Source organism: Microcaecilia unicolor, chromosome 5 (assembly GCF_901765095.1).
Source record: "Microcaecilia unicolor chromosome 5, aMicUni1.1, whole genome shotgun sequence".
Taxonomy (NCBI): Eukaryota; Metazoa; Chordata; class Amphibia; order Gymnophiona; family Siphonopidae; genus Microcaecilia; species Microcaecilia unicolor.
The window spans coordinates 164,437,077-164,463,028 of record NC_044035.1 but is presented as its reverse complement, the minus strand read 5'-3'; the positions used below and the strand labels follow the sequence as shown (position 1 = coordinate 164,463,028).

The window sequence follows — 25,952 nt, the reverse complement described above, 5'->3', positions numbered from 1 at the left end:
GACGGAGCTTGACGTACCGGCTCAGGAAGTCTATTCCAGGCATATGGTGCAGCAAGATAAAAGGAACGGAGTCTGGCGTTAGCGGTGAAGGAGAAGGGTGCAGATAAGAGAGATTTACCCAGTGAACAGAGTTCCTGGGGAGGAATGTAGGCAGAGCTGGTGGTTGGGAGGCGTGGATAGTGCTGGCCAGACTTATACAGTCTGTGCCAGAGCCGGTGGTTGGGAGGCGGGGATAGTGCTGGCCAGACTTATACGGTCTGTGCCAGAGCCGGTGGTGGGAGGCGGGGATAGTGCTGGGCAGACTTGTACGGTCTGTGCCCTGAAAATTGACAGTTACAAATCAAGGTAAGATATACACAAAATCTAGCACATATGAGTTTGTCTTGTTGGGCAGACTAGATGGACCGTGCAGGTCTTTTTCTGCCGTCATGTACTATGTTACTATATAAGAGAGATTTACCCAGTGAACAGAGTTCCCGGGGAGGAATGTAGGCAGAGATGAGAGTGGAGAGGTACTGAGGAACTGCAGAGTGAATGCACTTATAAGTCAATAAGAGGAGTTTGAACTGTATGCGGAAACGGATAGGAAGCCAGTGAAGTGACTTGAGGAGAGGGCTAACATGAGCATAACGACACTGGCGGAATATTAGTCGTGCAGCAGAATTTTGAACAGATTGAAGAGGAGAGAGATGGCTAAGTGGGAGACCTGTGAGAAGCAAGTTGCAATAGTCTAAGTGAGAGGTGATAAGAGTGTGGATGAGGGTTCTGGTAGTGTGCTCAGAAAGGAAAGGGCAAATTTTGGTGATATTATAGAGAAAGAAACAACAGGTTTTAGCAGTCTGCTGAATATGTGCAGAGAAGGAGAGGGAGGAGTCGAAGATGACCCCAAGGTTACGAGCTGATGAGACAGTAAGGGTGAGAGTGTTATCCACAGAAATAGAGAGTGGGGGAAGAGGAGAGGTTGGTTTAGGGGGAAAGATAAGAAGCTCGGGGATCCCGGGAGATCCAAGATGGCCACTTAGAGAGCTGTTGTACCAGACGTGCTCAACTTGCTCGTTCAGAACGCTGCGAGAGGGCTTTGATTCCCTATCACTATGGGGAAAAGGAGAGGGAAAACTCGGGTTAATCCCTCAACTCCGAGTGGAACCCACCTTCTACAGCAGCCGACGCTTGAGCAATTTGGTGTGGTCTCTGGCCTGAGTCAAACATCTTCCCCTGCTATCGGAGCCGGAACTAATGAGCTGGCCGACAGTGTAGATGGGGTTTCTTTCAGCCCTGTCATGTGCACGGCTCCCCCGCAACCAAGAGGGTTGGAAGCTGGAGAAAGTCCTGTGTCACAGCTTCCCACAGAGGAGCTGAGAGAGCAGGGAGGGAGCCTCTCTTCAGCAGTGTTAACATCGAGGGCTGAACTGATGGAAGAGCAGACTGTGAGTACACTTGAGGCAAATTGCTAATGCCCCCCCTCTGGCTTTTCAAGTGGAATGTGTTAAAAAAAACCTGCCTTGGTGACATTAGAGTCACTTTGGGATCAAACTGCTGCTTTGCATTCCTCTTTACAACAACAAACAAAGAACTCAGCTGAAATTAAGTTGTTATCTCAAGTTGCCCTCCAGCAAGCACAGACAACTAATCAACATACTTCTAAAATAGAACAATTGGGAGAGAAAATGCAATCTTTGGAAGTTATCAGTCAAACCTCAATTAGGGATAAAAATTATATGTTACGACGTTTAGAATATCTTGAAAATAAATCAAGAAAACTTCATTTGAGATTCACGAACTTTCCAAGATCTCCCTTAATTTCCCCGATTGATATGGTGAAAAAATATCTGACTGAGGTATTAGGAATGCCAAGTGATTCCTTACCTCCTATTGTTCGGGTACAATATCTACAAAATAAATCAAATTCAGAGACTCTCCAACCGAACAGAGGAGAAGCGATGAACTTGACATCATTTCTTGAATCATCTTTGGAAGTAATTTCTCAGAGGTGGACTGCTTTGGTTGTTTTTGCTTTAGAAATGGACCGCGATACAGTCTTAAGACTTTCATTTAGACATTTAGAATGTACTTTATTTGGATCTAAAATAAGAATATTCCTTGATATGGCTAGAGAGACCCAAAAAAGACGTACTGCTTTTTTAGCACTACGTCAGAGGACTCTGGCACTTGGAGCAAATTATATGTTAAAATTTCCTTGTATATGCAGAGTATCATATCAAGCCAAATCATTTCAGTTTTTTGATCCTAAACAGTTAGAGGAGTTTTTAATTTCAAAAGAGGATGTGAATGCAGTAGTAGGATTACCAGACCATACTGTATGATATGCTTAGGGAAGGTTTACTTGGTAACAACAACCCCACTGTAAAAACTTTGTCCTTTTTTTTTTTTTTTCCTGTTCTCTTCTTGGATCCTATCACTTTATATTTCTGGTCGAAAGTAGAGTGTAAACATTTCAATTGTAATAGATATTAGAGATATTGTAAATGTTCTCATATTGTAATCTTCTCTTCTGAGTTGTTAAATTTGGATGAAAATTATAAATAAAATATTTTTTTTAAAAAGAAGCTCGGTCTTGGTCATGTTTAGTTTCAGATGGCGCTGAGACATCCAGGCAGCAATGTCAGACAGGCAGGCTGATACTTTGGCCTGGATTTCGGCTGAGATTTCTGGTGTGGAGAGGTAGATCTGGGAGTCATCAGCGTAAAGATGATACTGAAAACCATGGGATGAGATCAGAGTACCAAGGGAAGAAGTATAGATGGAGAAGGAGAAGAGAAGAGGTCCCAGGACAGATCCCTGAGGTACACCAACTGACAGTGGGATAGAAGTAGAGGAGGATCCACCAGAGTATGCACTAAAGGTACGCTGGGAGAGATAAGAAGAAAACCAGGAATGAACAGAGCCCTGAAATCCAAGTGAGGACATCATATCAAGGAGTAGGCTGTGATGAACATTGTCAAAAGCAGCAGATAGATCGAGAAGGATAAGAATTTTAAATTTAATTTGATTCTGAAATCAACAGGTAACCAATGAAGCCGCTGGAGCAATGGTGAAAAGCATGATATCGGTTGGCTTGGAACAAAATGCGGGCTGAAGTGTTTTCCATGGTCTACAGACATTTGAGATTATATTTAGCAGTCCCCACATATACAATATTAATCATATCCTGTTTTTAATGTTATTATTTCTTAGAGTTGGTATGAGTGTTCAATCTTTCCTACTGAAAATGGAGTTCTATTTCTTTGGATTTTATTTTAACTTTGTAAACCGCTTTGACATCCCTGGCAGAAAGGCGTTATATCAAAATAAATATAAACAAGGAGCAGAGGGCACCAAAATCAAGCAAATTATGGATCAATCTTAATCTGCACAATAAAAAGAATCCAGTTATCATAACCTGGGAGATCTGAGGAACAAAGGATAGTGATGAGTCAAAAATAACTCCAAGATATCAAAAAGAAGGGACAGGAGCAATATACCTGTCAAACAAAAAAGGAGTAACACTTGGAGGGGAGAGTGAACCAGAAACCCAGCAAGCCACTGTCTTGTCAGGGTTCAAAACCAATCAAGGTTCTTTAAACCATTGTGCCTCTAAGTGTCAATAGTTCTGAAGGGGTTGTAGATCAATAGAGTTTGAGTCAGTGTAATAAACCAGGAGAAAATCATCTGCCTACGAATATGAGTTACACCCTAAGAGCTAAGGGGCAATTTATTAAGCCATGGTAAAAAGTGGCCTGCCGCAGTGTAGGTGCATATGTTAGGCACGTGCTGGGTCAGTGTTTACCGCATCTGCAAAAAAGTTTTTTTTTTAAAATGTGATGGGAAAAGGGCTTGCGGTAAAACTGAAACCAGCATGCATCTAAAACCGACCTGAGCCCTTAACGCCACCCATTGATCTAGCGGTAAGGGTTCATGCACTACATATGCGATGACTGGTCAGCACACGCCAACTACCGATTACCGCCAGAAATAAGGCAATGTGGGAGGAAATAAATAAATAATCTAAATAAATAATCCAGGCATTATGGGCATGCTGACCTGGCGATAATCTCATTTTGGCATGCAGTGCACACACGTAGAGCCTACCGTGGCTTAGTAAAAGGGCCCCTGAATAAGTAAAGCTAAAGGATTAACAAATAAACAGCATGGGTGAAAGCACTTTATGCATAATTAACCTGGAAAAGCAGTATAGAACGCGATTTGAAAGCACAAAACCCCTCCGCGAAAAATTACACTGGCTCCCAATCAAAGAACGCATTGCCTTCAAAATCTGCACCTTGGTTCATAAAATTCTCTATGGCGAAGCCCCTGGATACATGACAGACCTAATTGACTTACCAACTAGAAACACATCCGAATCAACACGAACACATCTAAATCTACACTACCCAAGCTGTAAAGGACTTAAATACAAATATACCTACACATCCAGTTTTTCCTACATAAGCACACAACTGTGGAACGCGTTACCAAAAGCCCTGAAAACAACATACGACCACCTAAACTTCCGGAAAACACTAAAAACCAACCTGTTAAAAAAGGCATACCCTACCGATCCAACTTAAATGCCTGACCTCGGCCATACAACAAAACTAAAGCATGTAATGGACATAACACGACTCTACCACTCTACAATTCCTAATGTGGGCTGTACCACATGAACTGTATCTTACCACAACATCACATTGTATTTGTTCACACCTGAGTCCGCAATCGCCTCTCCGGTACTATGTAAGCCACATTGAGCCTGCAAATAGGTGTGAAAATGTGGGCTACAAATGTAACAAATAAAATAGAAAATATATGGAATAGAGTATGAGAGCTTTTACTGTATGCACCTTGTAGCTAATTTTCGAAGGGATATTGCCTGGCATAGTGTCCCTTTAAAAATTAGCTTGCATAATGTACACATGCAAAATATTCCCATGTACTTTGCACCTGTCATTTGTACAGGAGCCAGATGCACCTGTCATTTGTGCAGGCGGCAGATGGGAGGCATAAGAGTAAGCACAGTTTTGAAAAAGTCAAGCAAATGTACTGCTTTATTTCTTCAACCGAATCCATCTTCTTAATGCAACTCCAAATATTTGCATTGTAAACCTTGTGCATACATTTTGGTTGGTCTGAGGCAGCCAATGTGCAATCAGACCAGTTTTGCTAAGGTAAATCACTAGTGACTCACTTAAAGGACTGAACATTTTATGAAACCAAAAAGATACTGTTTGCTAAAACTCAGGGATAGAACCAATCATCGCGAGTCACATAGCACAACATTTGTTTTAAACAACTGGCCTCAAAACTCCCAGGGTACCAATTAATTTGTTAAATCCCTTAAAAATCCCTTGGCATGTAGAAAAGTCAATTACATAGTAACATAGTAAATTAAAAATTAATATGATTAGATTTCTGAATTAAAATCTCATGTATCTGGTCACTATATTTAAACATGATGATCGGCTCCAATGTCCCTTGGGCATTCATCTTACTGGAAACCAGTGTGTGTCCCATGATGTACTTTGGCATGGTTCCTCTTGTGTCCTGAAGATGATATAATATTTTTTTTTAATTGAAACATAGTAAAGGACTGCAGAAAAAGACTATCCAGCATATCCAGTAGAATCAGTTAACCTGTCCACATTGCTAAAGATATACTTCAGCTTCTTGTCTGGCTTTTCCAGAATTCTTTTTGTCCTCTTCCTTTGTACTCTGACATTGTGGTGGGAAGAGCATTGAGATCTCCACTTACTTCCTTACAGCACCCAACCTTTCAATGCCTAGTTGCCTACCCCCCCCCCCCCCAAAAAAAAAAAAAAAAAATAAGACTAGTATAATCTAGTGAGCAATACTAGCATTACCACTGCCCAAATATACAAATATGATGGCAGATAAAGGCCAAATGGCCCATTCAGTCTGCCCATCTACTACCTCCTCCTCTCCCCAAGTGATCCCACATCCTTGTCCTATACTTTCTTGAATTCAGACGCTGTCTTTGGCTCCACTACCTCCGCCGGGAGGCCATTCCCTATATCCACCACTCTTTCTGTAAAAAAAAGTATTTGCTTAGATTACTTCCATCTTCTTGATCCCTCTGCATAGGCTGCGAAACAGAGCCTACTACAAGAGTGCCTACATTTTCACTAGGCCTTAGTATTATTGTTATGAAAACCTTTAATATATCACTCAATCACTAATTAAAATTACCTGAGCGAGCGGTGTACAGTATCAACACCTAAACCCATCTCCTCATCGCCTAAATTCTTCAATCCTAAAATAACAAAAATTAAAAACCAATAAAAATCCTGTGCTAACATAATTCTACCTCATTCTTCAGTATTCCCCAATAATGTTTCAAATCTCAGTTAACTACCCTCTCCTTGTATGGGGAATACACGTTAATTACAGAGCATGCAGCCTCCCAGACAGACCCAGTTGCTAGTTTGCTTCTATGTTCCAATACAATCTAAATAGCTAGCATTATTATAAGTGAGCCTTCCAAGCTCTTAGGTAGCCTGCCAATTTCCACTAGGACTACAAGTCATGTATTTATTTTATTTGCCACCCTTTTTGAAAATATCTACCCAAGGCAGTTTACAGTGTGTAAATTAGACATAAGCAATTTACAACTAGAACACAGTAAAATATTCATATCAACATTAAACTGTGTATGTTAAAGTATAATACTCTAGAGTATTCATATGATTAGAACAGTGGTTCTCAATCAAGTCCTCAGGACACACCTAGCCAGTCAGGTTTTCAGAATACCTACAATGAATATATATGAGATAAATAGGCATACAATGGAGGTTAGTGCATACAAATTTATCTCATCTATATTCATCATGGATATCCTGAAAACCTGACTAGTTGGATGTGTCCCAAGGTCCGGGTTAAGTATCCTTGAAGTAGAGGCATGCTATTTAATACCACTATATATTTTGTGGACATTGTAAAATACAGCAAAGGGAACAAGCAATGGTGGACCATATAAACAGATAAAATTGTATTTAAAAAAAGAAGTTCAGATGGATAAAAAGGAGGACCACTAACTTGAAGGAAAGTTTGTACGTGCAGTCAGAATAGGTGCATGTAACTGATCTCAGCTAGAATGCATGTAATAAACTAGTCATAGTAGCATAGTAGATGACAGCAGATAAAGACCTTACGGTCTAGCCAGTCTGCCCAACAAGAAACTCATAACATGGATACAAACTCATGCTGCCAACTGATGTCAATCTAGGAGTGTGTAACTAACTAGCTAGAGAGGCTTGAGAGAAGAAACGGGCGCCGTTAAAATGAGCATGCCAGATGTAAGGGGAAGAGAAGGCAAGGCAGGCAATGCAGCGGCACCAGAGACCAGCGCTGAACAAAGGCTTCAGCTGGCAGAGGTTGGGGATCCCTACCAGCCAAAGTATTTGCGGCAGTGGTGCTTCATCTGGTGGAGGTTGGGGACCCCCCACCAGTGAAGATATGTACAGCGGTGGTAGTGAGTGGGGGGTGGCGGTGGGGCAGCAGACCAAAATGTGCCCCCCCCCCCCCCAACGATTTGGGCTCTGACCCCCTCCCACCTCAAGGTATGGCTATGCCCCTGAATGAAACCATATGCTAAAATATTATTTAAAAAAGATTTGCGGAGGGAATGTGTCTGGGGCAGAGTGGGTGCATCTATGCAAATTAGTGCATCTGCATTGCTGCATGCTAACCGATTGGCACAGGCTTAGCGAGCAAGTCCCTACTGCCTACAAAATAAGTGGTGTTAGGGGCTCATGCACTAATGGGAAGATTAGTGTGTGGCCATTAATGGGAAAATAGGAAATTTTCATTTCATTTATTACCATTTATACACCACCCTTACCCAGAGCAGTGAACAACTCATACATAATAAAACATGTAAAGATGGACTTGGGGAAAATCTACTGCTTAGTTCTAGGATAAGCAGCATAAAATGTATTATACTGTTCTGGGATCTTGCCAGGTACTTGTAACCTGGATTGGCCACTGTTGGAAACAGGATTCTGGGCTTGATGGACCTTTGGTCTGTCCCAGTATAGCAACGCTTATGCTCTTATGTCTCTTCAAATCTAATTTTTTGGATACTGGACCAGCTGACAGGAGTGTTTGTCATATTTGAAACTGCATATCTTGGAACATTTGGTGGACTGAAATGGCAGAGTTTCCTTGTGCATTTATGGACTGCATTATTTAATTAAACTACTATATTTCATATTGTCTCAGGGAAGATTACCGAGATTTGAAGAAATTTTGGATAGGACATCTCCTCATGCTGGTGCTGTACCCCTAAACCATCTGTCATAACCATCATCTTATAAGAGTATGGCTCATCTGCTTCATAGTTTTCTATTTGTCCTGCTCCTCAGAGTTGTAAAGGTCTCTCCACGTGAGAGGATAGGTGAGACTAGAACCCATTGATGTGGTACAAATGATTATGCAAATACATTTCAAGATCTTCTGGCCACCAACTGAGGGGGTTGGGGAGCTGGCAAGGAGAAAGGCTGAAGCAGTAGATAAGTTTATTGTAGAAAAAAAACCCTTCTAGGTTGGGAATGTACAGTAGTGTTGCTTTCTGAAATATTAGCATTTTGGAGGTGAGGCTGTGCCAATACTTGTCATACTTGCGCTTCTGAGTGGTTGAAGAGGTAGACAGGTCTGAGCCTGCTTGGTCCCAGGTTCTGCTGTTAGCTTTGGTTGCTCCCATGGGTACCTAGCTCAGGTCCACGAGGAGAAACTAAACTTTTTATTACCCGAGTACATGGCTCAGTCATACTAAATTTAAAAGTAATTTTGTCACTCCTGATTTTTTTTTTTTTTGTCTGGAGAGCTCAGTCATCTGGCAGATCACACAGATATTAACGACTGAGGTGGGAAGGGAGCTGCTGCACATGATCTGCAGGGGGGAGCAGAAAGTCTAGATCTAAACAGTGCCAATCATGCCTTTCAGATACATGGCTCTAAACCCTGGCTTGTCCATGGAAAATACAGCACATGTTGATTTGATTTTCAAACACAGTTAAAGTTTATCTGTAAAGCTTACAGAAAATATTTTTAATTTTTCTAGAAGGTCTACCGGTGCTTGACTTTGCCACTATGCAAGCTTTCACAAAAAATCTCAAGTAGAGGAACACGGGGAGGAATACCGGATGAAACTGAAAGAAGCCAAGAGAGAGGTACGTCTGGTGAAGGCGCAAGCGGAAGAACAAATGGTTAGAAATGTACGGAGGGGAGACAAAAACTTCTTCAGGTATATTAGTGAAAGGAGAATGACTAAAAAGGGGATTGTGAGACTAAAAGATACAGCAAAACGCTATGTAGAAAATGATGAAGAAAAAGCCAATTTGCTAAATAGATACTTTTGTTCTGTTTTCACTGAAGAAAATCCTGGGGAAGGACCGAGAGGGACTGGCAAAAGTACACCTGAGAATGAAGTGGATAGAGCGCCGTTCACGGAAGAGAGTGTGTATGAACAACTTGGAAAGCTAAAGGTGGACGAAGCCATGGGGCCGGACGGGATCCACCCCAGAATACTGAGGGAGCTCAGAGAGGTTCTGGCGGGTCCTCTTAAAGATTTGTTTAATAAATCCTTGGAGACGGGAGAGGTTCCGAGGGACTGGAGAACGGCGGAGGTGGTCCCTCTTCACAAAAGTGGTGATAGGGAAGAAGCTGGAAACTACAGGCCGGTAAGCCTCACTTCGGTTATTGGAAAAGTAATGGAAGCCATGCTGAAGGAAAGGATAGTGAATTTCCTAGAAGCCAATAAGTTGCAAGATCCGAGACAACATGGTTTCACCAAAGGGAAATCGTGCCAAACGAATCTCATTGAATTCTTTGACTGGGTGACAGGAGAATTAAATCAAGGACGTGCTATGGACGTCATCTACTTAGATTTCAGCAAGGCTTTTGACACGGTTCCCCACAGGAGGCTCTTGAATAAACTAGAAGGGCTGAAGATAGGACCTGAAGAGGTGAACTGGATTAGGAACTGGTTGACGGGCAGACGCCAGAGGGTGGTGGGAAATGGAGTTCGCTCGGAGGAAGGAAAGGTGAGTAGTGGAGTGCCTCAGGGATCGGTGCTGGGGCCCATTCTGTTCAATATATTTGTGAGTGACATTGCCGAAGGGTTAGAAGGTAAAGTTTGCCTTTTTGCGGATGACACCAAGATTTGCAACAGAGTGGACACCCCGGAGGGAGTGGAAAACATAAAAAAAGATCTGAAGAAGCTGGAAGAATGGTCTAACATTTGGCAATTAAAATTCAATGCGAAGAAATGCAAAGTGATGCACTTAGGAAGTAGAAATCCAAGGGAGGCGTATGTGTTAGGTGGGGAGAGCCTGATAGACACGGACGGGGAGAGGGATCTTGGGGTGATAGTATCTGAGGACCTGAAGGCGATGAAACAGTGCGACAAGGCAGTGGCCGTAGCGAGAAGGTTGCTAGGCTGTATAGAGAGAGGTGTGACCAGCAGAAGAAAGGAGGTTTTAATGCCCCTGTATAAGACGTTGGTGAGGCCCCACCTGGAGTATTGTGTTCAGTTTTGGAGGCCGTACCTTGCGAAGGATGTTAAAAAAAATGGAAGCGGTGCAAAGAAAAGCTACGAGGATGGTATGGGAGTTGCGTTCCAAGACGTATGAAGAGAGACTTGCTGACCTGAACATGTAGACTCTGGAGGAAAGGAGGAACAGGGGTGATATGATACAGACGTTCAAATATTTGAAAGGTATTAATCCGCAAACGAATCTTTTCCGGAGATGAGAAGGTGGTAGAATGAGAGGACATGAAATGAGATTGAAGGGGGGCAGACTCAGGAAAGATGTCAGGAAGTATTTCTTCACGGAGAGGGTGGTGAACGCTTGGAATGCCCTCCCGCGGGAGGTGGTGGACATGAGAACGGTAACGGAATTCAAACATGCGTGGGATAGTCATAAAAGAATCCTGTGCAGAAGGAATGGATCCACAGAAGCTTAGCTGAAATTGGGTGGCGGGGGGAAGAGGGGTTGGTGGTTGAGAGGCTAGGCTAGGGGAGGGCAGACCTATACGGGGTCTGTGCCAGAGCCGGTGATGGGAGGCGGGACTGGTGGTTGGGAGGCGGGAAATACTGCTGGACAGACTTATACGATCTGTGCCCTGAAAAAGACAGGTACAAATCAAGGTAAGGTATACACATATGAGTTTATCGTGGGCAGACTAGATGGACCGTGCAGGTCTTTTTCTGCCATCATCTACTATGTTACTATGTATTCTATTCCCCACAACCCCACGAGTAGTAACATCAGCTAACAATGAATAAGGAAAACTGTGCAATTATGCACACAGTATAGCTTGGTATTTGGTGCTTACCTATTTAACATGCAACAAATCTAAAGTGCAAGTCTTATTTTTGTGCAGAGTTTGGAGTTTAGGATCATACAAGACCACTCTCTTCATCTAAATATTTCCCAACTTCTGAGGACACCACAAGGATCAGGCCTGGCCCTGATTGCAGGTACACTGTGTACTGCTGTGGACTCAACTGGCTTCTCATATGGCGATGAGTGAAAAAAACATGACATAATTACCATATTCCTAGGAGAGCTGGGAGTCGTCTGAAATACTTTCTCTTGCAAAAGCAGCTTCAACAATCTTTTCCTTATAAGTGCCACCCACTGTAATCATGAAATAAATTACATACTAACATAGGTCAGAAAATAAAGACTTTTTTCCCCTCCAAAGTTTGATCCAGCAACAAACATCTGGTCATTCAGGGAACAGGTCACAAGTGTGCATAAACCTTACATAAGACTGCATATATAAGAACCCTCTTGTAGGAATAGCGTTTATTTCTAGATTAAATCTATATACACAAATAACCCAATGTAGCCCTGCAGATAAATAATTTAACAGCAGAAAGATCACAGATGTAATTACTTATTAATTTAATCCGCATTTACAGTTCCTAATTTAAATGTCACTTTCAGGAAAATCTGGACAGTTTCTATATGCACGAAATGGAACAATTTTAAAAAGGAGCTTTACAAGTTTATTTTTCAATTTTATACACCTTCAGTAGCATTTAAATGTTTTTGCCTGACGTGGTGCTACTTTGTTTTGATCTGCTCAATTAAGGTCGACTGTATGTCACAGGAGCATTGCACATCAATCAAAGTTGTGACGTAACGTACAGGCAGAGCTGTTGTGGTTGTGCCTCAAAGTCATGGATGAGTTCTTTCATGGTGTACAGAGTAAGAACTATTAATTCCTCCTAGAAACAGATGCAGAAAGAGAAATTCTTTATACTGTCTCTGCACGTCTCCCTGTTGCCCATTTTCTAAGAATCTGTTGCTATATCACAAATACCTTTTCTACTGTTCTCACTCCTCTATAAGGGTGCTGTGTGCTATCACACACATCATGGGAACTGGAAGCTCTTGGAAAAGTAGATGGCTATACACACAGCATCAGAAAATTTTCAAAATACCCATAATACAGGGCAATTTTCAGTGCTTATGCTTAGATGTGAGACACTCTCCAAACTAACACTAATCAGATATCTAACAAGACTTGGCTCTTCCTTCGCAACTGGATTTTAGTGTTGGGTCTTTCCTTTCTCTCCGGAGATATCTTATTTCTTGCTCTCATTTCCCATGCTTATTACAGTCACACCTGTCTTTTTAAACATTTCCACGATGTAATCTTTTTAGCTACCCATGCTATGTTCATATTTTGCCTACATGAGATAATAATGATTTGCACCTCCATTTTCTTATATTTGGAACTGTGGGCAAGTCAAGTAGCTTTAAAATTTGGCCATAAAAAAAAATTGGATACAAGGGGATCTCAAAGGCTGTATTCTTTAAACTAACTTCAAGGCCTGATTTGGAAGCCAGATGTTAAAAATTACTGAATATTTTTATGAATATTGGAAGCCAGATGTTAAAAATATTCAGTAATTGTACTTGTGCCTTGGACAGCACCAGTAATTGCTGGCTTTGATGCAGCTCTTGACGCTTGTTAGCAAAACAGAGAATAAAGTGTTTTCTTAGTCTAGCAACAATTTTGATTACACTAGCTAGGAATGAGAGGCCCGAGAGCTGGTCTCGAAGGGCCCAGTTAAACGCGGGCTGGGCCCGTTCGAGCCAGCGATGGGCATGCTGGGAGGGAGAGGGGTCATGCAGGAGAGCAGCCAGCTCAGATTGGCTAGAACAAAGAATGCACTCTGGTTCTGGGGCAGGGCAGGCTGCTGATTGGCTGGGAAGGTGGAAGGGGGCGGGGCTGGGCGAGGACATAAAGGGAGGAGGGAGACATCGGATACCAGGGTGCTGGTGATCCGCGGAGGCTGTTTTTTGGCGGTTTTCTGAGGCGTTTTTGTGCAGGGCCCTGATTCTCCAGCATGGCGGATGGAAGAGAGTCAGGAGAAGAAACTGGAGGAGCGGAGGTGTCCTTCTGTGCTATTGACTCTATCGGGAGGAGTCCGGAGGAAGTGAGTGCGGGGGGGGGGGGGGGGGGGGGGGGGGGGGAGGGAGGGAGGAGAGCCTGCAGGCCCCCGCAGATCAAAGGAGATTGCTAGAACAGCCATTGCTGCTGATGCAGCTGTGGCAGGGAAGAAGAGGCAGAAGAAAACTCGACATCTTAGTGCAGGCAGGTTGGGGGGTGCTCTGGGGCAGGGGTGTGGGCCTGAGGAGGAAGCACAGGGCGGCCCGGAGGGAAGAGAGAGGGGAGTAGGGGCTGGCACTGGTAAGAGGGGGGGCACTAGTGGGAGAAGGGGACGGGAGGGGTTGGAGGACTTGGAGGATGGGGGGAGCCAGCAAGCACCGGAGCGGGAGAGCGGCCCAGATTGGTCATGGAGGGCAGCCCCGGGTGGCCCAGCCTCAGCAACCGGTCTTGCTGCAGGCAGCTTTGGTGAATGCCCCCCTCGGGGCGTAAGTGGGGATAGGATGGGGTGGGGCCAGTACCCCTGGGGTGCTTGGCCCGCGTTTGGGATGCCTTTGTGGTCGGAACAAGTAGCAGGCCAGTGGGCAGTCCCTTGGGGCGGAGCTCCGGGCTGGATGGAGGGATGGCCGAGCTCAGGACGTCCTGGGGTGGGGGTCCGGGACCCCGGATGGGGCACACGGTGGGCTATCCCTGCTGCTCCTCCCAATTTGTCTTTACAGGTGCAAGGAGAGGTCCACGCGGTTGGAGTGCCAGCACCGAGGCGCCCAGGACAGGAGACGGACCAGTTTGGGACCACACGAGCGGAACAGCTGGAGACCGAGACGGGAGGACGAGCGAGGCCAGCGGAGCGTACTGTGACCACGGACCAGGCGGCATGCTCGGCGGGCAGTGGCCCAGCAGCAGGAGATGGGCCAGCGCTCCCCACGGCAGGGCCATCTGGATGTGGTAACAGTGAGTGCGCACGGGGAGAGCGGGGAAGGCGAGAGCGGCGCAGGCGTAAGGGGAAGGGGAAAAGGGATAGGTCCTCGTCGTCTGACACATCTACGACTTCTTCGTCCTCTTCCTCCACTTCTAGGCCTGAGAGACAAGAGGCGGGGAGAGTTGCAGCAGGGATGCCAGGGGTAGGAGAGAGAGGGCCGCAGGCGCTAGTGGCGTTGTCGGAACTATGGGAACAGGTCCCGCGGGCGTTACGGCGAAAAATTCGGCGCCGGAAGTGTATAGACGTATTCCGGTTGTTGGAAGGTAGGAAGCCTAGGCGCGGAAAAAAGCGAGGTAAGAAAGTAGAGGCCGATAAGGAGCGTAAGGTAGCGAAAACAATAGTTAATTGGATGCGGGCATTTTTACGTTTGGCTAGTGTGTGGGGGCAGCGGGACCAGGGCCAGTATGGCTTATTACTGGCGTATGCAGATTCAGTTTTAGATGCGTTCCAGCGTTTCGGGGGTTGGGCTTGGTTAAATTATGACGAAGCCTTTAGAGATAAGATGGAAGAGAACCTCCACATGACGTGGGGGACACAGGATATAAACCTGTGGCTAATGCACATGGCCCCTCGTGGCGCGGTGGCCGGGGGAGTGGGAAGGGGGGGTATTCAGCAGGCTTCGAGTAGTCGGCCCTTTCGGGTCGCGGGGAGAGGAGAGGGGGGCGCTGGCGGGATGGGGACGGCTTCAACAGCAGATGTATGCTGGCGGTTCAATAGAGCAGCATGTCTATTCCCCGATTGCAAATTCAGGCACCCCTGTTCCACGTGTGGGCAGGGGCAAGTCGATGCGATGCTGCCATGGCTCCATCGATATCCGGTGCGGTCAGCGGCTCAATTGCTGGAGGGTGGTTTTCGGGAGGGGTTTCGGATTCCTTATCGGGGGAGGGTAGAGTCCAATTGGGTGCAGAATCCGGCGTCCGTAACGAAATTAAAGGAGGTGGTACGGCAAAAGCTGGATGAGGAGCTGAGTTTAGGGAGAATTGCGGGGCCGTTTCAGAACCCCCCCTTTTCCCCATTCATGATTTCCCCGCTAGCAGTGATCCCTAAGAAAGCGCCTGGGAAGTTTCGCCTCATACATAACCTCTCGTATCCGGAGGGCAAGTCGGTGAACGCGGGTATCCCAAAAGATTGCTGTTCGGTCCAATACACTTCATTTGATTGCGTGGTGCGATTGGTTCGACAGTGCGGAGAGGGCGCCCAGCTGGCGAAGGTTGATATTGAGGCGGCCTTTCGTTTACTGCCGGTGCACCCGACGGCATTCCCTTTGCTCGGTTTCCATTTCGAGGGGGCCTTCTACTACGACCGCTGTATGCCAATGGGGTGTTCAGTGTCTTGTGCATATTTCGAGCGCTTTAGTTCCTTCGTCCATTGGGTGACAGCTCAGAAGGCAGGGTTGGACACACTGGTCCATTATTTAGACGATTTCCTGTTTATAGGAGCAGCGGACGGGGGGGCGTGTGGCCAGTTGCTGGCTGCCTTTATGGCAGTGGCTGCGGAGTTCGGTATTCCCTTGGCCGCGGACAAGACAGAGGGCCCAACTTCAGTTCTCACATTTCTGGGGATTGAGATTGACACGGAACAAGGGAAAGTCGAGCAGCTAGAGGAGCAGATCATAGGGGTGTTGCATGCAAAAAAGGCCACGCTCGAGGCCATTCAGTCGTTGGTGGGAAGCCTGAATTTTGCCTGTCGGGTACTTCCGATGGGACGCGCCTTTTTGAGGCGCCTGGGGGCGGCAACGGCTCAAGTGTCACAGCCGCATCACCACATCCGTTTGTCCGCGGGGGTGCGCAGAGACTTGCGTATGTGGTTGGAATTCCTTGCTGAGTTCAATGGCACGTTGGTTTTACAGAGTCCAGTCGTGGCGCATGTGGATTTGGAACTGTTTACAGATGCAGCGGGGGGTCATGGTTTCGGAGTGTACTGTGCGGGTGCATGGTGAGCGGCCCCATGGCCGGGTTGGTGGGTCGCGTCTGGGATTACAAAAAATATCACATTTCTGGAGTTGTTTCCATTTGTAGTAGTCTGCGAGTTGTGGCCAGAGCGACTACGGAACAAAAGCGTTGTAGTCTGGTGTGACAATCTAGGGGTAGTGGAGGTGGTGAATAAGCAGTCGGCGCGTTGTTTATTAGTTAACTCATTAATGAGGGAATTAGTGCTGCGCTGTTTGCGACTAAATGTTCATTTGCGGGCGAGGCATGTTCCAGGAGTGGATAACCGGATAGCTGATGCGCTGTCCCGTTTTCAATTGCAGACGTTCAGAACATTAGCGCCGGGGGCGGATCAGGAAGGGCAGCGAATGCCGGAACAACTTTGGCGACTCGGAGACCCGAGGTGTGGCAGTTGTTGAAGTCTTCAGTTGCCCCAGCTACATGGACAGCATACGTATGTGGCTTCGACAAAGTGACTGGTTTCCTACACAGCCAGGGTTGGGAGGATGGGCGGGCATCTGATGAATTGTTAGCAGCTTATGTTGCGAGTGCCCGAGGGTCGGGTACTTCGCGCAGTGCGGTCCGAAGGCATTTAGCGGGTTTTTATTTTTTCAGTAAGGCATATGGGTGGGGGGTTCCTGAATCGCAGTTTCTGGTGGGGAGCGCATTGAAGGGATGGGGGAGGGTCGTGCCACTGGTGGGGGACACAAGGCGGCCAATTACACATGGGTTATTAGTGCGCGTGTTACACGCGGTGTTCCAGGTGGCGCGGTCTGATTTCGAAGCGCGGCTTATGCGCTGGCATTCTATGGGGCGTTCCGAGTGGGGGAGTTAGTTGAAAGACGCCGGTCGGTGACGGAGTGTTCAGGTCTATTACGGGAGAATGCATCCATTCAAGACGGGCAGTTACGTATCAGATTGCTGCGGTCAAAAACGGATCAGAGAGGAGTGGGCAGTACAATTGTGTTGAGAGGGGTGCCGGGCGTTGACTATTGTCCGGTAGCATTGGTGGCGGCGTACCTCGAGGTCCGGCCAGCGGGGCCGTCATCCTTGTTGGTGCACGCGGACGGGCAGGTCTTGACGAGGTACCAATTTGCGGCAGTATTGCGCCAGAGTCTTACGGCGGTGGGGGAAGATCCTCGGCAGTTTGGTACCCATTCGTTCCGGATAGGAGCGGCGACCAGTGCACATCAGGCTGGGCTTGGAGCGGCCGATATTCGTCGCATAGGACGTTGGGCGTCGGGGGCATATCGGGGGTATATTAGGCCCACATAAAAGGGGTAAGGGTGGTGAATAAGGGCGCGGGGCGACGGGGGGGGGGGGGTGAGGTTCTCTGACCTGCTGTCAGTTGACACGGAGTGGGGACTCTTTGTGTTGGTTGCTTCCCCTTGTAGATGGAGGAGTCGCGGAAGCTGTATGGATTGTGGGACATTCCTTTGTGCATTGGGCCGGTGCTCGGGCAGCCAGGCGCCCGGGTGGACTCCATCTGGGATTGGCGACGCGGGGCCTCCGAATATCGTGGTGGGGCGAGCGCGGAATGAGGTGGAGGCAGCTGGTGTCCTTGCTGTATCGGGTGCGAGGAAGACAGCGATCTCCGCGGATATTGCTGATTCATTTGGGAGGCAACGATGTGGATAGTTTGACAGGCAAGCGACTGATCGACATGGTGAAGGATGACTTGCGCCTGGTCATGATGTGGTATCCGGATACCAAACTGGTTTGGTCAGATATAATACCCCGGCCTGCTTGCCTGCCAGCCCGCAAATGGCGGCGCGGGCTAAGCAAGATAAATCGGCAGGTGGGTCTTTGGGTTACAGCCAGGGGGGGGGTATCAAATAAAGCACGATTGGGTGGATACATCATGTGCGGGGCTATTTGCCAGGGATCGAGTCCATTTGTCTGATGTGGGACTAGATTTGTTTTTGTTGGACGTACAAGAGTGTTCAGAGTTCATTTGGGGTCAACAATGAGGTAGGCCGCAGCTTCTTTGGGGGGAGAGGAGAGTCTTGCAGGTGCAAGACCCTCCTCTTGTGGCAAAAATAAAGAACGAAAACCCGAGCTACAAAAGACATGGCTCATGGGGGGGCTGAGCCAGAGCATGGAAGGCGGGTCGGGTGACCCGGGAGACAAGTGTGGAGGTCCACACAGAGTCGGCCCCTGCTGCGAGGGCGGGGCTTAGACAAGAGTGCCGATTTGCTGACAGGGCGATCGGCGGATGGGGGGGGGGGGGGGGTCCAGGCTTATGGCATGGCCGGACCCACGTAGCTCGGGTGAGGGGGGGATGATAAGTTGTACAAGTTAACTAATTTGAATTGTTAATAAAGTAAGCTGCGGCCTAAGTTTTCCCAACAATGGTTTCAAGAGAGTTATTAAGGGGAAGGGGGGGAAAGATGGGGTGGGGGGGGGGCTTGGTGGAGAACGGGTCCCAGCTCCAAGGTTTATGAGAGGCCCGAGAGCTGGTCTCGAAGGGCCCAGTTAAACGCGGGCTGGGCCCGTTCGAGCCAGCGATGGGCATGCTGGGAGGGAGAGGGGTCATGCAGGAGAGCAGCCAGCTCAGATTGGCTAGAACAAAGAATGCACTCTGGTTCTGGGGCAGGGCAGGCTGCTGATTGGCTGGGAAGGTGGAAGGGGGCGGGGCTGGGCGAGGACATAAAGGGAGGAGGGAGACATCGGATACCAGGGTGCTGGTGATCCGCGGAGGCTGTTTCCCACCCACCCGCCCTCAGGTGACAGGGTGGAGGGGGATGTGCTGTAGGAGGATGTGTGTGTTTTTTGTTTTTTCAGGTTGAGCAGGTGATGTCGCAGCGGCAAAAATAAAGAACGAAAACCCGAGCTACAAAAGACATGGCTCATGGGGGGGCTGAGCCGGAGCATGGAAGGCGGGTCGGGTGACCCGGGAGACAAGTGTGGAGGTCCACACAGAGTCGGCCCCTGCTGCGAGGGCGGGGCTTAGACGAGAGTGCCGATTTGCTGACAGGGCGATCGGCGGATGGGGGGGGGGGGGGGGGTCCAGGCTTATGGCATGGCCGGACCCACGTAGCTCGGGTGAGGGGGGGATGATAAGTTGTACAAGTTAACTAATTTGAATTGTTAATAAAGTAAGCTGCGGCCTAAGTTTTCCCAACAATGGTTTCAAGAGAGTTATTACGGTGAAGGGGAAGGGGGGGGAAGATGGGGTGGGGGGGGGGCTTGGTGGAGAACAGGTCCCAGCTCCAAGGTTTAACGTTTTCCTCCTTGCTCTCTGCTAGGTCAAGTCAGGGGTCTATCACCCTTTGATCCAAAACAGATCAAAGGCCAACGGTGAACAAAACTAAGAAACAAGCCATAATTTATACCAGTGTCAGAATTTGGTTCCTTGATGTGGTGGTAGTGGTTTGCCCTTTTTTTTTTTTTGTTTTCACAGATTTTAGTGACCACTGTTGACTACCTGACCATGATTTTTCTTGGTAAGATACCACAATGGTTTGCCAGTGCCTTCTGAAGTGTATAGCACTGTATAATAGTGCTATGAACATTAAAAAAAAAACAGCTTATCTGAAGCTGATTATACTGAAATGCACTATGGTGGCTTGATTCCATAAAACATGCCTGGATAGCACTTTTACTTGTTTACCAATGATAACATTCAAATCTTAGCAAGGAAGACACAAAACTTATCTGGGTAAGAGGGCCACCTTTTTGTTTGTTTAGTTTAGGGAGCATGAATGTTGTCCTTTAAATAATTTGGATATCAGTACAAGAAGGACTACTCTTTCTGCTCTCTCCTGGTTTCTCGGTTACTTCCTGATAAAATACAAGCTGAAGGTTTTGAAAACTCTATGCATTAGTGCATGTTTTAGGTCTGCTGTGCACCATCAGGAACCTCTACAGACAGTAGCCTGAAAAGTCAAAATACCAGTACAGCTGAAAAATTACCTTGAACAGGATGTGCACTGCCAACAAAAAATGTCTGATTTTTCAAAAAGGATGAGCATTTAAGAAAAAAAAATTGGATAAACAAATAAGCCGCTAAATAAAACCAATACCAGGAAAGAACAGAAAACAGGTAGTATTGCTCCTTCCTGCTAATAAAAGCCCCTTTGATCTGTCTCCTCCTAAAATCAGATATGAATACACAAGGAAACTACACCAAAGTAGCAGGACTTCAAAAGGCAGAAAGCAATACTAGGCATGGTGTGATATATATTCATAATAGGATCTGTTTCCACATACTCAGTCCAAACATCACCAGCAAATATCTGTTCCCCAACGTTAGGTGTGCCTTCTACCAGGATACCACCCTACTGCAGCTATCATGAATGCAGGAATTTGACACTGTGGAGATCTGACTCTCAAAATGGCTTTTTACAAGTCAGTCAATGTCTTTGGCATCTCCACCATCTTGCCAAAACCCTCTGCTGCCTGTGCCTGCAGCATTCCACAGCAGAATACATGGAAAGAGATCTAATACACTGGGGTAAATCAAAAGATGTCAAAATTTTATGGCAGATATGTCTCCATTCTGAAATGCACAGGTATGTACTGGCATGTGCCACTCCATTATAACAAGAGGTCAAACCCTTCAATGAACTCCCAGTATTCCTCCCTTTCAGAGGTGGCAGCAACCATGCTGTAATTAATGCATACTGATGTCTGTCTCTTCAACCATCCAGAAAGAAAAGGAAGGGGATTCAAAAGGATGATTATCAGGTGGCTATGGATTTTTCCTTATCCTCATCAATGTCCCTCCCAAGGCTCATCTCACCATGTTCTTAGAAACTCTCACTGCCTTCCATCCATAGCGCTATGAATGGAAAAGTCCTAAGAAACCAAACCAGGAAGTAATTGCAGAAAAATCTTGCACAATGCCATCCCAGGCAGATTTGGAATTAGGAAGCAAAACTGATTTTTAATTAAAATGATTATGGAAATACATTCTGCCAGAAGGTCTAAACCTGGCCTTGAAAGTGAAGAGGGATGTAGAAACATGTTCAACAAGCACCACTGCCTCATTTTTCTGTCTGGAGAGATAAGTTGGAGGATTTGCCTTCAGTCTTTGTAATAATCTTCCTGCAGCTGAGGAAAGTAGTATCAGAAGAGTCCATGAATCAGAGACAGTCTTTTCAGTACCACGTGGGAGAGTCTAGCAAGCAATCATTCATGTCCCTCTTCCTAGAAGCCAGTCAATAAAGCAGTGGTGGAAATAGCAGCTGTTCCATATTTTAAATAATTGCACTGTCCAGTAGCTACTCATATCGGCCTTTAATCATTGTGTTCAACAAGGGACCTACCTGTTGGAGGAAAATAAAAATTAGAACAAATGCAAACAGTATGAACGAACCGGACACATTAAGGATACAGAGCTTTTCACTTCTAGGTCTAGACAGGTCAAGGAATTAGAAAAGATCATGCATCACTTTCACTTCCAGAAAAAGATGGTTCAGGGTAGCATTTTTTTACAACTTGAGGGTCACAACCCTGTACTGGGTTGCAATATGCAAGGGACTGGGCTCCGGTGCCATTACCATCCCTGCAGTTATTCTGTAGAAGTGGTTAGTGCCATCTATATTGCAGCAATCTGCTCACAAGGTTGAGACCTGCACACCTTTTAAAAGTCTGAGCTACGGAGTACCCACCCTCCTGCACTGATCACCAAGATATTGAAAAGTACCAGTACTGTGCAGCTCAAAGTGACAAGAGTCACAAGGAGCTAGGATTTAGAAGCAGCACAGGTGGAGAGGGGAAGAGAAGGCAAACAAGCATTTGAAAATGAGAAATTAACTGGAGAATGAAAGGATGGAACAGTTCTGGATATATGTGGTAGGGTGAGGAGAAAGCAAGTACTGACTACAGAAAGGAAGAGGAGGTGATGGAGACAGAAGAACAGGCTGATATGCAGACAGCACTTCCATCTTTTGATCAGAATGGAAAGGGGTGGGGGGGAGGATCTGGTGGAAGAACTGATCTCGGGGGGGGGGGGGGGGGGGGGGGGAGGGTCAGGAACTTGTAAGTGGGGACACTTCAGGCAGCTGTCATTGTGACAGTCAATGCCAGGGCTGAATTACATGCCTGGAGGGCCTGCACTATCGGCCTGAGCATTTAACATAAGGACATATGCTGTGTGCCCTATGTGATAAATGAAGGGTGGATGCTGGACACATCCCATGCATTTACTGCACAGGCTTTACGATTATCCCATGTTAATCTCTGATCTTAGCATACAATCATGCAAATCTTACTATGCTTTTAGTTAAAGAGCCCCAAAGTTTTATAGAGCTAGATGTATTGGTAAGTGATAGAGGGAAGGAAAAACAAAAAATGCATGCATTTTGTAGAAGATAAACCGCCAACTCTGACCCACTAAATAATGTCCTGACTTTGAAATGTGGAAGTTTGGTACATCTAGGTTAAGACCAAATAATATGAGAGGGTGAACACATACAAACATTGTACCATCTCATGGGCAAAGGACTAGATTCTAAAAACGGTGCCTAAAAAAACACGATTAACGCTCTTCTATAAACCAAACCTAAAGTTAGACATGGTTTATAGAATATATATAGCACTTGTCCCCGCAACTAAAATTTAAGCATGAGCATTTACACTTTTCAAAAAAGCAAGGGGGCACGCAATGAAGCTACAAAGTAGTAAATTTAAACAAATCAAAGAAAATATGTTTTCATTCAATGTGTAATTAAAACTCTGGAATTCGTTGCCAGAGTGTGTGGTAAAAGCAGATGGCTTAGCAGGGTTTAAAAAAAGGTTTGGATAGCTTCCTAAAAGAAACATCCATAAGCCATTAAGATGGACTTGGGGAAAATCCACTGCTTATCTCTAGGATAAGAAGCATAAAATATATTGTACTATTCTGGGATCTTGCAAGTTACTTGTAACCTGGATTGGCCACTGTTGGAAATAGGATGCTGGGCTTCATTGACCTTTGGTCTGTCCCAGTATGGCAACACTTATGTTCACTAACTGCATGTAATTTTCAAGAACATGCTACTTCTGTCTCTGTGGCAATGAAGGGTGAAGTAAATAGCTGAAGGTGACAGGTGCCAGTATTGGGATTTGAACCCACCACCACTGTTCACTCAACCTCCCTCTCCTTTCCCACTCCATCTTCATACAGATGGAAGATCTGAGGAAAAGGAGCCGGAACAAGCAGCAGCACAAGCAGGACTACCTCCGGGGGGGGGGGGGGGGGGGGGGGGGGGGGGGGGGGGGTGAGACACCAGTTGGAAGCACAGGCAGGTGAGTATTATTATTATTATTAGCATTTGTATAGCGCTACCAGACGCACGCAGCACTGAACACCTGACACAAAGAGACAGTCCCTGCTCAAAAGAGCTTACAACCTAAGTAATACAGACAAACAAGACAGTTATGGGTGAGTAGCACTGCAGTGTCAAATGCACACACTATCTGCTCCCTCTCCACATCTCTGTGACAGTCACTTGGAGGCAAGTACCCCTCTATAGTGTCACAAAGTACAGATGTACAAATAAGGTCCTCCAATATGGTTAAAAGTGTCTGGGCCAGGTGTAGCCCAGAGAGCGCCACAAGTACCTGTAGGTAGCATGCCCACATCTTGGAGGAAGGGAGCTGCTGAATGAGCTGTTGCCATATATGAACACTCTAACGAGGCTACTGTAAACAGCAGGTGGCAATATATAACCAAAAGGCAAAGTTCATCCCTAACCACCATATACCATAGCTTGCTCCAAAATACAGTGCCCACCTTAGAATGTTAGGGTCAATAGCGCAGCTGATGGAGATCATGACTGTAACCAATGTCTGTTTCCCACCTTTGTAGCTCAGCCGCTAGCTGCTGCAGCAGGCCTCCCCCCCCCCCCCCCCCCCCACATACACCACACAGATCAGCTGCAAGGTCAGCCCCTAGAGAGGAGGAGGAGGAGACATCTGGGGAGAAGGAAACATCTGAGGAGGTAACATCTTGGGAGGAGACGATTACACAAGAGGAGCAGGGCCACACTGCATTCTCAACTCCCCCCCCCCCCCCCCCCCCAGAAGCTGCAGGACCACCCACAGAAGGGGAATGATCTCCCACACCATTCCCCATCTCTCCCAAAACAGAGAGCACAGGCTCTGTCAGTTCTAGAGACTGCTGCATTCCCACCTGGCCTCTGGAATTGAAGCTCTGCTGGAGGAGCTGGCTATGATGTGGGAGACCATTGACCTCAGGCAATGGGCTCTGGAGGCAGCTGTGAAGTTCAAGCATAATCAAGGGTTCACTTTTGCTGCCCTTGAGTATGCTGGGATCAGAGGACCCCATCCCTCCCAGCACCCTTTTTATGCCCCATCTCCTGAGGCAGCTCCTGGAGCTCTTGGGGTGGCCTCCCTCCCTACCCCCTTTGGCCACAATGTTCTGTCCCCCTTTCCCTAACCCTTTTTGTTCAGTTGCTACTAATAGTGTAAAAACACTGCTTTTAGCTTTAAATGGGAAAGGAGTCATGGTGAAAATCAGGTACTGGCAAAAATTCACCCTTCGAGATGGCTGCACTCTAATTATAAAGCATATCTGAATCCTATATGGATAAAAAGGCATCATGCCAATAATCTAAATGTGTTGGAATGCAGGAACACCATTCCATTACTGTACCTCCTGTGGGTTTCCTAGAGCCTCTCCCAACATTTTCTCTATGTTCCGCATTATCGCCACCTTCTGATGAGCCTTTAGAGGATACTCAATTCTTTTTGGTGTTGGTGCACCCTAAAAAAAAAAAAAAAGAAACAAAATCAGGCTCCTATTCTTCTGTATATAAGTTACCATTCCTTGCAAGGGACAAGGGACAAATAAAAAACAAACAAACACTCAACTCGGAGCAGGGGCGGATTGACAGGGATCAGGGCCCCACACCTCTCCCTCCATCCCCCTAGGTCCCACATCTCTCCCCCCTCCCCAGATGCAACATCTTTCTTCCCCTCCCTTCAAATGCAACCTCTCCCCCTCTTGTTTCTTCTCCTTCCCTCAGGTGCACCATCTCTGCCTCCTCCCCCTCATCTGGGTTCAACATTTATGCCTCCCTCCCCAAATCCAGTATCTCCCCCTCTCTCCTCCTTCCCCAGGTTCAGCTCTCCCTCCCCCCTGTTTACCTCAAAAGTTCCTTTCTCCATACAGGGTCTCATCATAGGCTGTCGCAGACCAGAAACTTCTCTCTGCGGAAGCAGGAAGTTATATCAGAAATGGGAAGGCCGCAGCAGAGAAACGGTTCCAGTCAGCCACAAACAGCTTATGCTGGGACCCTGTACAGAGAAAGGAATTTTTGAGGTAAACGTGGGGGATCAGAGACAAGGGAGATGCCGTAGTGAGGGAGGGGGTGAGAGACAGTGGAGTGCCAGACCTGGGGACAGAGGGGAAAGAGATGACGGTCATGTGGGGAGGAGGTACTAGCCCTCTCCCCCAACTGCTCTAGGCCCTCGGGCACTGCCTAGTTGCCCGAATGGTCAGACCACCCCTGGCTCGGAGGACTATAAGCAAAAATTAAGGTCATTAAATCAACTATGAAGATGCAAACCTGATATGGGTCATCACCAATGGGAAGAACAGTAAGAAGAAATTAGATCTTACCTGCGACCAAAATGATAAAGGGAATGGAACGCCTCTCGTATAAGGAAAGGCT

The 25,952-nt window shown here is 46.6% G+C and overlaps 1 protein-coding gene across 1 annotated transcript in view; it reads right to left on the bottom strand.

The window, feature by feature from the left end:
• Positions 1–20,006: 20,006 nt before the first annotated feature.
• HIF1AN (hypoxia inducible factor 1 subunit alpha inhibitor) overlaps positions 20,007–25,952 on the bottom strand; it is an 83,896-nt gene continuing 77,950 nt past the window's right edge. Inside the window, exons 7-8 of the mRNA XM_030203532.1 lie at positions 24,932–25,042; positions 20,007–21,599 (exon numbers count right to left, since the gene is read on the bottom strand). Coding sequence (XP_030059392.1) covers positions 21,555–21,599; positions 24,932–25,042 — 156 coding nt within the window. The 3' untranslated portion in view covers positions 20,007–21,554. The remainder of the gene's footprint in view (positions 21,600–24,931; positions 25,043–25,952) is intronic.